Below are 16,783 nucleotides of genomic sequence, written 5' to 3' on the forward strand. Positions count from 1 at the left end.
GAGACCTCATTTTGGTCCTACATATGAATTTTGACACAATGTTTGCAAAGTCTGATGTCATATTGATTGGGTGGAATTGTTCAAACTTTTTCTTAGTGTGCTGACAAGACAGGCTGTCAAGTGTTTTATATTTCTGGAATTTCTTCACCCTCTTGAAAACTGGGCATGTCATTGAATGAGGAGTGGATGGTGTTCTGGGCAGTTTACACATGTAGGGGGTTGCTTGCAAGGGCTTACCTCATGTGTTGTTCTTTTGTATGCCCCATAATTAGCCTCATTACTACAGTGGCAGGTCATGTGTCCAAACCTCTGGCACCTAAATTATCACATAGAAAGAGGAAAACAGGGTTTGACATCACACCTATAAACAATGACCTTAACTTTCTTAGGTAAAACACTTCCATTGAAAGCTAGGATGAAAGGCTTCAGTATCTACCCAATCACCCTTAGGTCCCCTCTGGAGGTGATGAACAAAATGGATCCCATGCCACTCTAAGTTAGCATGCAGTTCTTCATCTGTTTGTAGTATCAGGTCCCAATGGAAGATAACACCATGTATCCTATTGAGTTTGTTATGGGGAAGATGGTAACTGGTATATACCCAAGTTTGTCACAGGCCTGAAGTACCTGCAGTTGGTTAGCATTCAATGTTTTGATCAATGAAGATCCATTTCTCATCATCTCTATTGCTGCGACTTCTCCAAACTGATCCTCAATATTTTCACCAAAACCAGTGGCTTCCTTGTTGCACAAGATTCTCCATAAGTTTTGGAATATACCAAAAACTGGATGAAATGTCCATATCCAACTCTCCTTGCCCGACTCTCATCCCATGACTTGACCACAGACAGAAATGACATGGGTTTGTGTGTGTCTGCATGAAAATCTTGCTTTTTATCTGCTGAAATGGCTGTGTTGGCACGGCACCTGGTATGGGTGATTTGGATCCATTTCATTGTTGATTATCCCTCATGATGCCACTCACTCCGATTGGAGACTCTTCCCATGGGCGCTACCCCTCTATGATGGAGGCTACCTAGCATAGTAGCCATTGCCTGATGGATACACACCAACCCCCCCAGCCCACTGACAGATGGATTGAATATCACACTGGATTTTGTGTGTGAACATAAATCCACTCTAATAGTAGGTGCAGAAGATCATAGCACACAGTCGATAGATTATGCACCACGTAAAGCATCCTTCGCCGAACAGCTTGCACTTCTGTGAAATTTAGGAAAGTGGGGGTCAAGGCCTAAAAGGGGACCAACAGTAATTACGGCAATAATGTTGAAGGAAGATTGTGAAAAGAGCTAAGAGGGTGTCCTGATTATGGCCGAGTTGTCAAAGTAAAAGCTTCACTATGCACAAAACTCCTTTTAGTTGCCTCTTACAACAGGCACGGAATAACTGCAGGTCTATTCTAGCCTCTCATATCACATGTTGTGTTCTTCCACTTCTCCAGACCAAATATTGATCACTGAGCCTTTGGTGGTGGTGGTGGTGGTGGTGGTGGTGGTGGTGGTGGTGGTGGTGGCGGCGGCGGCTGGTGGGAAGGGTGTGGCGACATTCATGATTCAGATGTCGTTGAATGTAGGTTGAAGCAGAATACTAGCTCAAAGAAAAAAGACAGGTCGGATTTAAACCAGAATAGGAAAACAAGAATTCTGCTTATAGGTAGCAGTCATGGGAGGGGTGTGGGTAAACAGCTTCAGGAGAAATTAGGGACAGAGTATCAGGTCACAAGTTTTGTGAAACCAAGTGCTAGCCTTAGCCAGGTGACAGAAAACTTAGGTCAGCTATGCAAGGACTTTGAGAAGGAAGATCAGGTAATTATAGTTGGGGGAGCAGGAAACAACCTGGCTATGAATCCAAGATATAGTATTAGGAGTGGCCTGGATAAAATAGGAGCAGAAACTGGGCACACGAATGTGTGGTTTGTGGAGGTCTTTCAGTGCCATGATCAACCCTGGGTAAGCATTGCTGTAAGGCGTGTTAACACTGAGCTGAACGGGATGCTCCAGACACCGGCAAAGTCTCACATGAGTGTTGTTCCAGTTGATGCTATTGGTAGGTGGGATTACACTACACATGGCCTGCACCTTAATACGAATGGGAAAGATAAGTTAGCTTCTCTATTAGCAGATACTGTAAGGGGGGTCACAGTCACACAAGGGGTTATCCCTGTGGTTGTTGGGACCAGGCAGACAGCCAAATTCCAGACAGACAACAACCAAGGAAAATAGAAGAAAAGAAACTTCATGCACAGCAAATAGGGATAAAGCTAAGGGTGGTATCAACTTACTTCACCAAAATATCAGGAGAATAAAAATAAAGTAGATGAGCTGATAATGTGTTTAGATGATCTCACAAATAAGAATGAGGTTGATATACTTTGTCTGTCTGAACACCATGCAACTGTGGGGATGGAAAAAAATCAGTATAAATGGGTATAATATAGCATCTTACACTTGTAGATCTAGTATGGATAAAGGAGGAGTTGCCATTTTCATAAAACAAGGGTATAAATACAGAACTGTTGAAGTAACCAAAATTTGTGTTGATCAGCACTTTGAGGTTTGTGCATGTGAACTTCAGCTAGATAATGTTGTGTTGATATTAGCAACAGTGTACAGGTCTCCACTAGGAGATTGGGAGTTATTCATAAAGAAGTCTGACTCCCTATTATGCTGTCTGTCAGACAAAAAAGGAGAAGTTATTAATCTGTGGTGATTTCAATGTTAACTTTCTAAGCAATTCTGATAGGAAAAGTGAACTAGAAGTGTTGTTAACAACACATAACTTAGAATCAGTGATCAATTTCCCTACACATATAGCTCAGGGCACTAGTACTCTAATAGATAATGTACTTGCAGTAAGAGGATGTAGAACAAACACATGCTTTCCCTGTGGTAAATGGATTATCTGACCATGATGCACAACTGATTAACTTACAAAACCTAACAGGGTGTACACTTCAGAAACCATTAAGTAAAAGTGTGAGGGTGCTCAACCCAGAATCTATAGACCACTTCAGAGAAAGTTGAGGAAATGTAAACTGAGAAGGTATATACAATGAGCCAAATGCTAATGATAAATGCAGCATATTTCTTGATGAATTTATATCCCTTTTTGAACATTGTTTTCCAAAGAAAATTACTAAATGTAACACCACAACCTTTTCAAAGAAACCTTGGATTACTACAAGTATTAAAGTGTCTTCAGAAAGAAGAAGAAAACTGTATGAGGCAGCAAGAACCAGTAAAGATCCAGAAGTAATTTTACACTATAAAATTATTGTAACATACTGAGAAAAGTTGTAAGGAAATCAAGAAATATGTATGTTAGAGAAGAAATTCACAACTCCAGCAATGAAATCAAACCACTATGGAATGTTGTTAGAAGGGAGACAGGAAAAGTAAACACTGGGGTAGGTAGTATTACTGTTAAAGAGAACGAGACCATCTTAACCCACAGTACACAGGTAGCCAATGTATTTAGCAATCACTTCTTAAGTGTAGGAGAAAAAATTGGTGAGAATAGTTCAAAAGAAAAAGCAAGGCAGTACATGGAAGAGTCAGTTTTGAAAAATTTTAGTCAGATGAAGTTTCATCTAACAATCTCTCGTGAAACAAGGAAAATTATTAAATCTTTGAAAAATAAATGTTCTGTTGGAGTAGATGACATCTCTAACAAGTTATTAAAACAATGTGGAGCAATTACAGCTGATGTTTTGAGTCACATATGTAATGCATCACTGACTCAGGATTTTTTCCAGACAGGTTAAAATATGCCATTGTCAGGCCTCTCTACAAAAAGGGGGAAACCACAAATGTCAATAATTACCGGCCAGTATCCTTGCTTACAGCATTTTCAAAAATCTTTGAGAAAGTAATGTACTCAAGAGTGGTTAGCCATCTCAACAGTAATGGGATACTTAATAAATCACAGTCCGGATTTCAGAAATGCTGTTCCACTGAGACAGCAATATACTATTTCACTGTCCACATAATAGATTCTTAAGTCATATCTACAGAACAGGAAGCACAAAGTCTCTTTATATGCTTCAAATGATTCAAAGGAGATTCCCACTTCATCTAACTGGGGTGAAATTACATTAGGTGTTCCACAAGGTTCGATCATGGGTCCCCCTCTTGTTCTTGATATATGTGAATGATCTCCCTTCTTATGTGAAACAAGATGCTGAACTGACACTGGTTGCTGATGATACAAGCATAATTATTAATCCAGTAAAAGAAAGTCCGATAGAAAATGATACAATTAAGGTCTTTGGAAAAGTTATTAATTGGTTTTCTGTGAATGGGCTTGCTCTGAACTTTGAAAAAACACAGTACATCCAATTTTCTGCTGCAAAAAGTATAATTCCTTGAATAAATATAACACATCAAAAGAAGTCAGTAGCCAGGGTAGAGCATACTAAGTTTTTGGGTGTACATATAGATGAGAATCTTAATTGGAAAATTCATATTTTGGATCTCCTAAAGCGACTAGGTTCAGTAACTTTTGCAATCAGAATAATTGCCAATTTTGAGGATGTAGAAATTAGTAAGATAACATACTTTGCATACTTCCACTCTCTGATGTCATACGGAATAATATTCTGGGGCAACTCAACACTTACGCAAAAATTACATTTTTATTTTGCTGAAGTACAACTTCTAATAGTTTTACGTTTCAAATGGATCTACAGACATTCCTTTGAAAGATATTAGAAATTTATGCTCATAGAGAGAGAAATAAGTTTGAAAATATGTTACATGATACAGAATAACACTGCAAAGCAAGTGACAATGGCAGCAATGTCGTGAATTACAAAACATTTAGATAGCCATATAATATCATTAATGTGGCTTACACAAAAGATAAACTTATTTAAAATGATGCCTAGAGTTGTAATTGAACTGCTGAAAATAATGGTTTGATTGTTTTCAAATATATTCGTTAATAACAATGTTTTCTTTGATAAAAAAAAATGAATGAGTAATAGTTGCATAATCGTATGCACAATGACAAACAAACTTTGCTCTTAGATCAACTGTCACCCCAGCACTAATAAAAATCAAGCAGATGATAAAATTTCTGTGGTTCCCATGCTGCACCTGACTTCCAAATATTTTCTTTGTCAACTGCACAACGAATTTATCCCAGTCACAACCAGTATGGTGTCATGACTGAAAAATGTTTTGCTGGCATTGGCCTCCTAGTAGGCTTCAGAATTTCTCATTTACCATGATAGCTTGGTATTGAACAGCTTCTTCCAACTCTTTACGTGTTTTTGTCATACTGATCCACATAAAAAGCTTGTTTCTTAAAACTTTAACAAAACTCCCAATGCATTTGAAATAGACATAACAACGAAAAGTAGCCTCAGTCTCAAGAAAATAATGACACAAATGGCTATCGTTGTGACATCATATGACCTACTTCAATTTAAGTTTGTCACTAGATGCTGCTGCTAGTGCACAGTTATTCATTTCAAATGCTAGGCTACACATTACTTCAAGCAGCAAAGGGGGTTCTTAAAATACAGTTTCAATGTTATTTTGTGAACAATGCTCTTTTTGCAGTAACATCTCTTCTTTCTACAAATATAGATTTTAACTTACACTACAATATTAACATTGACTGAAGAGATAATACAAACCTTCAAAAGGATAAAGAGCTCTACATACTCCCAGAGCAGGCAGCAAGTCTCCATCACAGTAATCTCCAGGGGCAGGATCGTTATCTCCGTGCTCATTGTCAGAGTCGGGCAAACTCGTGTGAGAGGTCCCAAGTCCAGACTCAGGGCTGTTTGAGGAGCTAAATGTTGGTTAAACAATGACGAATAATGCCATAAGTCAGAAGTTAAGCTATTTACAGTTCTAAGGGAATAGAGAATCTTCAGTGTTACTACTTAAATGGAGCACCTCATGGAACAAAAAGCTATATTTTTCAATGTTCTGAATGCTAAACTTCCACCACTGTATGTTGATGAAACCTCAATGACCGAAAAGAGAGCTGTCTTCCACAATGATTGTTTAGAATTACATGCAAGTTGAAGAGTGCTACGCTACACAACACAGAAAGAGTTTTCTACAACAGTCCTGCACACTAAACATTACTCACTACAGAATAATGTACACAGGCATAGAAACTTACTGATACTGTACGGATAAAGCAAAAATCTGAAAAAAGCCTTAAATGAGGCAGAGTAAGAATGAGCTACAGTTGCAAGCTAAGATCTGCTATAAAGCTGAACTGGTAAAGCATAAAACAAACAAACAAACAAACAAACAAACAAACACACACACACACACACACACACACACACACACACACACACACACACACAAAAAGGCAGCTCCAAACATCTGCCAGTCTGAATACTTACTCTCAATCAATTGAAGACGAAAAAAGTCAACCTTCCAAAGTAGCTACTAGTACAGTAAATTTTATTGTTACAGATGAAAAAGGAAAATTAAGAGTTCAGTCTTTTACTGACAGTCTGTTCATTATAAACATGGAGCGCTAGCTCAGCTGAGCAAGGATTTGAAAGGAAATTTGTTGAAGGCTGTCTTAAGAAAGTCTAGTGGTATGTGCCTGAAGTAATTTAAAGAAACCATAATAAATCAGGATGACCTAATAGATATCTGAACTCTGCTTCTGTCAAATATGTGTCCTGTGTCTTAACAACCATATCAGGCTGCTCAGTTTCACAGCACAGAATTTACTCACATACATTCTGTTACTACATGCAAATGGCCAATGATAATTGTAGCAGTGTGGGGAAAAATATAATTAACTGCCGAAACCATTAAGTATGTTTAATAAACAATTTAAAAAGTAAAGATAAACAATGTTAATTATCCATCAAATAGAAATGAATGCCATACATGACAATGAGGTTGTGCCTCTGAACAGTGGGATGATACTAGCAAAACGACAACAGTAATGTGCAATTGTATCTGATAATACACCCAAGAACACAAGACGAAACATGAAACAAAAGGGTAGAAAACTGCAATAATAGTAATGTAATCTGTGGATATGGAGAAGAGGCAAACTGGATAACTACTTTATGCAGAATAGATGGTTGTGGCAAGGAACTGAAGATGATCCTTTCATTACAGGTGATCTGTTCACAAATTCTGTAAGTTATTAGAATTACTTCCCCAAAACTTACAGAGGATATCGTCATCCTAACATTACGTACTGTATTTCAATACATCTCAGTGCTGAAATGACAGTAAAGAAGATGCAGCAATTATGATGTTCGGAGTAAGTATTTAACCTTTTCTGCTGCTTTAACAGATTATCCATAACCTATGTTCCAAACTGATTGTTGAACATGCACAGTGCAAGATATTAACAAATTCTTCACTAACATGCATGATTTTAGAACTGTGGTAGCAGCTTGTGACTAGGTGATTAATCCTTTTAAACACTGTCACACATTTTACACCCTCTAATATTTCGTAACAGTCTCATGGTTTCAACAGTTTTAGTCACCAGTATTACTGTTCCTCTTTGGCTCTATCTAAATGTCCACAATTAGTCCACTGAACACACTTTTTGTGGTGTTTAAAACAGCATGATAACTGAAACTTCACAAAGGATTACAACTTGTGTCAGGCCGCCAGGATGCGAACCCACTACATTTGCCTTTTTTAGGTAATTGATCTACTACTATGACTGGCTGTCCATAAATGACTGATGACCTGCCCTCACTCCTTTAATTTTCTCCTAACTTCCAAACTTCACAGAAGTTCTCCTGCACACCTGGCAGGACTAGCACTCTTAGACGAAAGGACACTGCAGAGAACTGTTTTAGTTATGGCCTGAGTGACTGTTTCTAGAATGAATTTTCACCCTGATTTCAAACTTCTTGGTACAGTAAAACTGTGTGCTGGACTGATAACTGTTAAGTAAAGGATACTGCTATCAATCAGATCAAGATCACAGCTTAAACGATCCTTCGACTTAGTATCTGCAATATTCTGTGACAAGATTGGTGCAAATTTTGTGACTCCACGTAATTTCATAAAAAAAGGTAAAATTTCTGCAAATTATTTCGATTTGTTTATTTTAAACTTGTTTGTTCCCCGCACTACTTAAATACCCAACACACATCATCAGCAGTATTAAAAGATTACATAGTGACTCTATTGTCACCATACACTGCCACTATAACAGCATGCACCACCACCACCACCACCACCACCAGAAACAACAGTAAAAAAATTGCAATAATGAAACTGGGAAAGGTAAGCAGTTTCTAAGGTCAGCACCTCAACAAAATTTACATAATAACAGTAAAATTCAACATATAGTTAAGTAAACAATATGAAACTTTCAAATATGAATAAGAAAAAAGACCAAAAGCCATACTCATTACATGGTCATGGTACATCAGTATACACCACTGACACTTTTCAAATCTCTTTGCTCTTTCCTTCTGAATTCAAGAGGATGAAGGAAGATAATGCAGGTTAGTAAAGGAAAGGCTACCCTGAACTGTTGGATCAGCACATCAACTAGTAGCAGTAAATGGAATGGCAGAAGTCTGAGAACAAAGGAAATTTTGGAATACCAGCATAATAAGAGATATGTGAGGTCATGTATCACCTTAAGTTATTTAGGGAAATCACAACTACCTATAGCTGCATGGACAGAGAGGGATTTTAACCCTATCTATCTTGAGTCCAGTGTCCGTAACCACTGTGTCCCCACTCGTCGTAGATCAGAAAATAGAAGATTAGTAAAAATAATTGGACACATCAGGAGTAAAACTTTGAAATGTTATACTATGATAGTAAAGCTCAAAATTCCACAAACAATTACACTAGTGATAAAAATAACACCAACAAAATGATTGTGACTATCATAAATTATAGAAATCACAAGAGATTGGGGTGGAAATGAGAAGGGAGGGATCTGAGCCAAGATGTAGAGTCAGCTGGAAGAATAACAGTAATGTAAGTAACTGCCACAGAAATAAAATACTAAAATAACAACTTAAGAAGTATCAAAAAGAGAACGAAATTTCTGAAGAAATACAAGTGTGATAATTTGATAATGATCATAAGAAATAAGGAGGGGTTCTAAGGGATTACTGACGACAAGAAAATGTAAAAGTATGTATTGTAAATCGAGTATGATTTGTAATAACTTCAGTCTGTGGTGATATGAAGTACTTCTGATCATAAAGGCATGTACATTACCCCACTACATTACCCTCATTTTATAATACAACCTCCTTTAGTGTGTGTCTTTTCCACTACACATGATCCTGCCCTATAAAATGATGCTCCTCACTTTAACTCAACTCACTGATCCCCCAGTGTTTCTCCCCCCATCCACCTCCACCCTCAACTTCTAACTTTCATCTAGGCTCTGTATTACAACCTACAAATCTCTGACACCTCACACCCTTCATAGGTTCAACCCCTACATATTTACTGTTCTACCACTCCATTATTATGTAATCTGCTCCTCTTTTCATTCCCCTCCATCTCTCATCTTCTCTTCTTCGTATTTCTGCCTTATTTATGCGTGAAGTTATTTAAACTTTCTCATTTTTCCAGCTCTCTCCCTCTGCAATCCTTGTATGCCTTTAGTATATCTTCTTTGATCCCTCCATAAAATTCCCATTAACTTTCATCTGCAAAATGTAACGTTAGTAATTTCTTACCAGCACTAACAGCAAATACCTTTGCCATGTTCCACGTGTTAAGTGCTCAGTTGCTGGAAGTAAGGGGGAAGGAGGGCTGTCCCCAGAAGTTTTACTGTTGCCATATAGCTTTAGCCTGTGCTCTCCTTCTGCATACCCCCCCCCACCCCCCCCCACCCCCCCCCCCCCCACCCCACCCCCCCGCTGCTCCCAACCCTCTACTCACCCACCTCCAACATTGCACATTTCTTCTCTCCAACTGACATTCTCAAACAATGACTCTGTGGTTCTAACAGAGCATTACTATTATAAGTATGTGTAAGGCATACTACAAAGATCTCAATTCTCACATCGCTGAGTACAGCTTTTGTGCCTGCTATTATTCACATTTGATATTTTCACTTTTGCTACCTTGATTTTACTACATCAGTAAAACTAGAACGTACATGTATTTTGTTAATGTAAGTGCACAATTAAAACAACAAAATCTGTGGCCCAAACAATTATGTTTTAGTTATTGCACCCCAAAACAAAATTATATCTCACTACAAATTTGATAAACTATGAAAACAACAGCATTCACATACATAATAAATGCTGTGTACTCCTCAAAGGAAAACAACTCCACACACTGTAGAGGTGTGTGGTCAAGTATTTTGTAGTAATAGCATGCCATTGTGTAATACTAGAGGAGTACTTTATGCAACTAAACAATAAGGCTTTACTTCAAATTTTAAAAAGACCAAGTCACGCACCCATGGGATGGCAGTGGCGTTCCAGGAGCTGAGTGTTTGTGGTTTAGAGTAGGGTTGGAAACACTTGAGTCGGATGCTGACCGACTCAGAGAATCCTCTTCTCCCCCTGAGCCGCCACTATTTCTGCGTATAGGACATGCCAACTTCATCAGTTTCATATGAAGACTATTACGCATTGCTGCTATCACTAACATTAACCGTTTCATGTAGAAATAGTAGAGACTCCAAAATCTGACCTGCACGGATATTGTAGTTTTGGGGAGCATTAAGAAACTTATTAAGTAACTCGGACTAAAAATGCAGCAAGAATATAACAATAGGAAATATGTTACGGATATCTATGTGGTGAAAAATATGAACTATTTATACATATCCATGAAGAAGTAAACTTATGCAAGTTATATTCATTAACACAAGTCCCTACACATAATTCCACTATAACAAAGCTTTTTCACTTTCTATCACTGTTAACAGCATTATCACGTATACTGCAAAGTCTAATTAACATTTTTACTACAAAACATTGGCATACCAGAAATCGTAAATATAATAAGCACGATGTTTATATGACTGAAAAAGGAATAAATATTTTAACAAAAGATAAAGGCTTCCTTAGAAAGGAAAACCCCATTAAGCTTCAATTAAACAATGAACAAGCATTATTTATGCTGCAGTTTGTGAGATTATAAGAAATGCTTACATGCAAAGCAGCTTACACATATTTCAGCATGTTAACTGATGCTGCTGAAAAGTTCATAGCCAGAGTTATACGAGATTATCTGTTGCTTGAAATGTTCTGTGTTAGTATACACAAATATGTAGTACATAGCACATTCTCTTAAACAGCAAATCATACTGGACAGATTAAATTTAACACCACAAGAGGAAAATTCTGGACTCTGCAATCCTGACAGTGCAAAGGCATGAGAGTCATCAGTTTTCCAATAAATCAGTCATATTATGTGATGCTAATCATAAGCTTTTAAATATGACAGTATTTTTGTCCTGAGAACCACAGAAGCATCAAATAGGTTGTCATAGTTTAGGAACTATTACCCAGTATCCCCTCATATCTGTGTTTCTTTTGTTGTTACTAAAATGAAACAAGACTTGGGGGACCCAGATTCTTTTTGTAGCCTGTGTAATTTATAGAATTTAACAACTTTGTGGTTAACAGCTTAAAATCCTTTCTGTGTATACTTTTGCTGTATTGGTTATACCTCTGAACATTATTTGTTCACAAGATGAAAATTCCATCAACTTTCATTGATAATTCAACTGATGCATTAAATTTAATAATAATAATATCATCATTATTATTATCAAATAAACCACAGATATGAAAGTGCCAGAGAAGCTGACTGGTAGCAAAGAGTGTGTACATTACAGAAAGTGCTGAATTCCAAGATTTGTCTAGGTGAAAGATGCAGCTGAAATTCTTTTGCTGGAGAATTTAATTAACAAGGGTGGCAGTTTCAACCTGGACAAATCATGGAATGTTGTGCTTTCTTTAACATGCATACTCTTTATTGCTGATCAAAGCCTCTGCAACAAGTGTTTAAAGGAGAGAACAAATAGTAGGAAGTGCTGTGGCTTTAGCCTGTTGTATCACTTTGAACATGGCCAAAAGAAGAAGAAGAAGAAGAAGAAGAAGAAAAATAAGAAGACGAGATGCATCCTTAAATCTGATACTGTCTTAACAAGGTATGATGAATTATTTCAGTCACATGGATCAACTGAACTTCATCTCTAATAAAATGAAACCATGGATTGAAATATTGTTTGCTGATTTGCTGCTTCAGAGTGGTAGGGCCACAACTGTACAATATTGAGGAAAATTTCACAAATTTTTATATTGTCCATCTCAGTTGCAAGAATATACTATTTCTGGCAGTTGTTACTGGTTTTGGACTGAATTGTCCTTTCTCAAACCACATTATTAGTTACACAAAAGGCATGAACTGCTTCATACAAGAATGTCAAACTGTGAGCAACAAATATGATCACTGATATGGCAGCCCACGTATCTGTGAAACAGTAGATAGTGTAATTACTTACGGTTGATAACAAGATGTGTGGTTTAAGAATGGGTGAGTCAGCCCAAAACCAGTAACCACTGTAGCAAGAAATTATATATTCAAGCAACTGAGATGACCAAAATAAAAATTTATCAAATTTTCCTCAGAAATACAACTGTATATCATAACAATTTGTTTGAGTGGCAGAAGTGTGTCCATAATAAGTCCTCACAAACTTAGGCAACAATAAATGTCAAATCAGACTAACTGTGCCACAGAAGAGCTTGTCATCCATGAATCTCAGGATGTGCAATTTATTATTTCACTTGGTATGTGTCACCACCTGTGATTTAAATACATGCTATCGTGGAAGAACATTCAACACAAGGGAATGTGCTATTCCTGTAGCTCTTTTCTCTAAGATAACCACCTATCAGAAAAAAACATTTAAATTATTTCATACATACAAGCAGGTTTCCATATCAATTGACATCTCAGCTTTGTGTGTGTCACTGTAACTGGACCAATTGCATCATATAATTTTACAATAGCAAAGAGCAAGAAAGTGGTTCTTTCAAATGACATCTCACACCCACACATACAAACTACATCAGATAAACTTTGGTAAAGAGAGCACACCATGATCTTTACTCTGCTGGCTTCTTGTAGTTGTCTTACATCCCATTACAGCAGACATGACACTTTTAACAAACACTGAAGCCCTTTGAAAGCAAGCTGACCAGTACCTCCATACTGTCAACACTTCTGTTACAGTACACTAAGGTTACATAACAATGAAATTTGTTCATTATATTTTTCTGACATCAATTGTCTTCCTGAGGTAAACTGGCCACTAATTTAAAACCTTATCATATGAATCACAATATGTTATTAAGCAAAATGCCTGTATCTTGTACACATATAAAATCTTGTCTTCCTTTCAATGCAAACAAGGGAAATTCCAGCATTGGTTGTACAAATTTGAAACAGTTTTTTGTTATTGCATATTGATTTAATCGCAGTGTGATCATCTTCAGTGCAATACTAAGTCCACTGGACTCATATAATCACACACAAAATATGACTTCAAACATAAGTGTTCATAGTGAAGAACATGCCAACTAGCAGGTAAAATTCAAACCCCATACGTACACTTTCAATGTATACTGAACAACATGAAGAAATACAGATTGCAACAAGAAAAAGGCATTTCAGTTTATAAAATGAATATTTATACAGCTTTATATGCAGCCTTTCAAAATTCTGTCATAACCGATGAAAAGCCACCACAAAGTTAACTTAAAATTATGTACCCAGCCATCTAACAGAATAATGAAAGCTGGCACATTAACATAAAAATGTTAACACTAACAGTTTTGATGAAAAAGTTGGTTACAAATGATTCAAAATATCTAAAAATTATTGATGGGTCAGTAGTAAACAAATCTACCAGAAAAATCTCTCTCCAGCTAACATCTATGGCTGTGTATTTTAAATGGCTTTTTAGATACAAGACAAACATGAATTTTTTACCATTGAACAAATAGGAAACTGTAGGGTCCGGAAATAGTATGAGGCTGACTTTCAACAGTAAGTTTCACATGTCATCCTTTGCTGAGAGATCGTGCAATGAATGTGGTAAATCGTCAGAAGAGAATACATGTTCCAAGTTTCCTGCACACACATCTATGTTACTTTAACTGTATGTTTATTTCAGAATGTCAAAAAGAAGGCAGCAGAAGTAAGCAATGATTTTTTACCATACATAACCAAAATCTAGAAATGGAAATGACTTTCTAAAGAAATAATTGACTCTCCAACCATTTTCACTAATACCTGCGAATCTAGTTGTGTATCATCCACACCCATATTCAAAGAATTCACCCACAAGAACTGCCTGAAATTCTCTGTAGTGTGTATTTGCTGGTAACAAACAGATTGGACTTTCAGTCTCTGAATTATTAATCAGTGTATTATGGACATATACCAATATCCATAAACATGTTCTTTGTATCAGAAAATTGAATAACAAACAACCCTGAGGCCAGAATAACCCCTTTCGCATTTTCAAAATGAAAGGAAACATAATTGATATCTGAATTAGGCTCTCAGATACACAAGCATATAAAAACAATCCAAAACTATAAATTCACAAATTTTCATTTACATAAGGACAGTACTGTACCAGCTTTCAAGGAAGAGATAATTCATTAAACAAAATACAGAATTACACAACCACAAGCATTTTATTCTTACATGGCCTTGATCACTTTATACTGCTATGAAGCTGTACAAAATTCCATAAATGGCACACACACAAATGCAACAAAATCTTATTTTTGTTATACTGTGCTACCATTATTGAAGCCATCAGACAGGGACAGATGCCAGAGAAATGTCTCATGAAATTAATATTGTTTATCAACCACATTCACAAATAGTAACATGTAACATTGAAAATATTATCTTCAGCTAAGAGCAATAAAATATTTGGTGAACCCACATTCAAAGCCCAGTTTAAAGAGGCATAATAATACAATAAACACTTAATAATAATGATACTGAATATAGCATTTAACATGTTTATTTTGGAAATATAGTTATCTATTTTGAACAGTTGACTATGACACACAGAAAATAAAAGACATTGCTTCACTTCACATTTGAAACAGGTGACTTGGAGGTACATGATGCATTTATTGATAACTGCAATGACAGAAACTGTTAGAATTTTATGATTTCTCATTTTTTCTAACATGTAATGAATTTACTTAGCCAATGTCGATACTACGTAGAATTATTTCCAGAAACCCTGCTTATTCAAACTTTAGCATTATATTGGCATTTGTGTTAATAGATAAACAGCAGTTCACAAGTTTGTTCAAATATAGGCTGGGTAAGAAGCAATATTCCTTCCAATCACATGCTACTGCACATCACTAATTTTGTTACAAGCAACTATTTAACAACTGCTCTACACCTGTAGAAGAGATCATTCAAGTGGAACCCTATCACATTGAAAAAGGAGTACTCAAAGAATTTCTTGAGGAAGGAGGAAAGTTTAAAGTCTAAACCAATATAGTGACAAATATGCTGTAGTGGTTGAAAGAACCATAATAAATAGAATACCAACATTGGTAAAACTTTGACTTAATAAGTACAACAGCAATGCATAAAATAACAGCTACCATTGAAATGAATTTATAATGCACATATTTCTGACTTATGGCAAAAAATTATTTTAGTTTTCTATAAATTTCATGTACCTGTGATTCTGCTGTAAGTGTGCTCCATTGTAATGACTTTTACTTCTTCTGCTAGGTGCAGATGGGCTAACTGCTGGCTTGTTTGCTTCTTCCAGATACATCTGGTATTTCTGAAGTTCCTGACGCAGCTTATCCAGCTTGTGACCACTTTCATTCAGTTGACCTTCTATCGACATAGGATCACCTAGTGCTGGGTTCTGTTCATAAACACCTTTCATCTTCATTAGTCCATCCCTGTTGGAAAAAAATTGCTTTTAAAGCTTTAGTTTATGAATATTTGCAGGAGTGTTTCACAGTCTCAGTTACAGTTTCACAATTTATTTGAAAACAAACACAAAACTTTTATTTACAGGGGTAAGAAACCTATCACTTTGTGAACTGTCTGAAGTAGCTTTCTGCACCAGAATAAATATTTGATATACCGTAGACCCAATATAATTTAGAGTTTTACGAAATCTTAAATTAAAGTCAGGATTTTAAGATAAAAATTTAAGCAGCTGTAATTCCCTTAGCATTGATACATGATTGACCTTCAATATAATTAGGAAAACAAGGTGCATTTACAATAATTACAACATAAACACACTGTGTACCCTCATACGAAATTTGACTTCATGTCAGTGTAGGGAAAGCATTCTATAACTATATGTAGTCAATAAACAACAATTATCAGCCCAGAACAGCCCTTCAGGTAGCACAACAAACAACTACATCCATCTCAGTTTAAGCCACTGAAGAACTGGAAGCATATTTATGTGGCAAAAGAGTCCATCCAATAGGAAATTCGTTGTCAAGATAGCACACTTTCAGTATACATTTAGCCCCATAATCATCATTTACTATTTTGTAGTCATTCATGTAAAATGATTATTGAAATTATGAAGTTGACTGTGATTAAGCATTACAACTGAAGATACATGAGAGTAAATCTCAGGTTTAAATGTGGGCAATATTAGTACAGACAATGGATATAAGAAGAAACAAGTATGCAAGTGTAATGATAAACTCACAATAAGATACCTTGTGTGTGACAGTAGGTCCACATACTGTATAAACTGTTGGAAAGACAGC

The 16,783-nt window shown here is 36.4% G+C and overlaps 1 protein-coding gene across 5 annotated transcripts in view; it reads right to left on the reverse strand.

Moving 5' to 3' along the window:
• Positions 1-16,783, reverse strand: part of LOC124721257 (formin-binding protein 1-like) — a 375,448-nt gene that overhangs the window by 16,268 nt on the left and 342,397 nt on the right. For 2 of the 5 annotated variants that reach the window (XM_047246130.1, XM_047246128.1), the window contains exons 9-11: positions 15,713-15,946; positions 10,429-10,551; positions 5,666-5,823 (exon numbers count right to left, since the gene is read on the reverse strand). In XM_047246130.1, coding sequence (XP_047102086.1) covers positions 5,666-5,823; positions 10,429-10,551; positions 15,713-15,946 — 515 coding nt within the window. The remainder of the gene's footprint in view (positions 1-5,665; positions 5,824-10,428; positions 10,552-15,712; positions 15,947-16,783) is intronic. The other 3 variants (XM_047246129.1, XM_047246131.1, XM_047246132.1) reach the window with 3 other exon arrangements.

The sequence above is a fragment of the Schistocerca piceifrons genome, chromosome X, assembly GCF_021461385.2.
Source record: "Schistocerca piceifrons isolate TAMUIC-IGC-003096 chromosome X, iqSchPice1.1, whole genome shotgun sequence".
NCBI lineage: Eukaryota > Metazoa > Arthropoda > Insecta > Orthoptera > Acrididae > Schistocerca > Schistocerca piceifrons.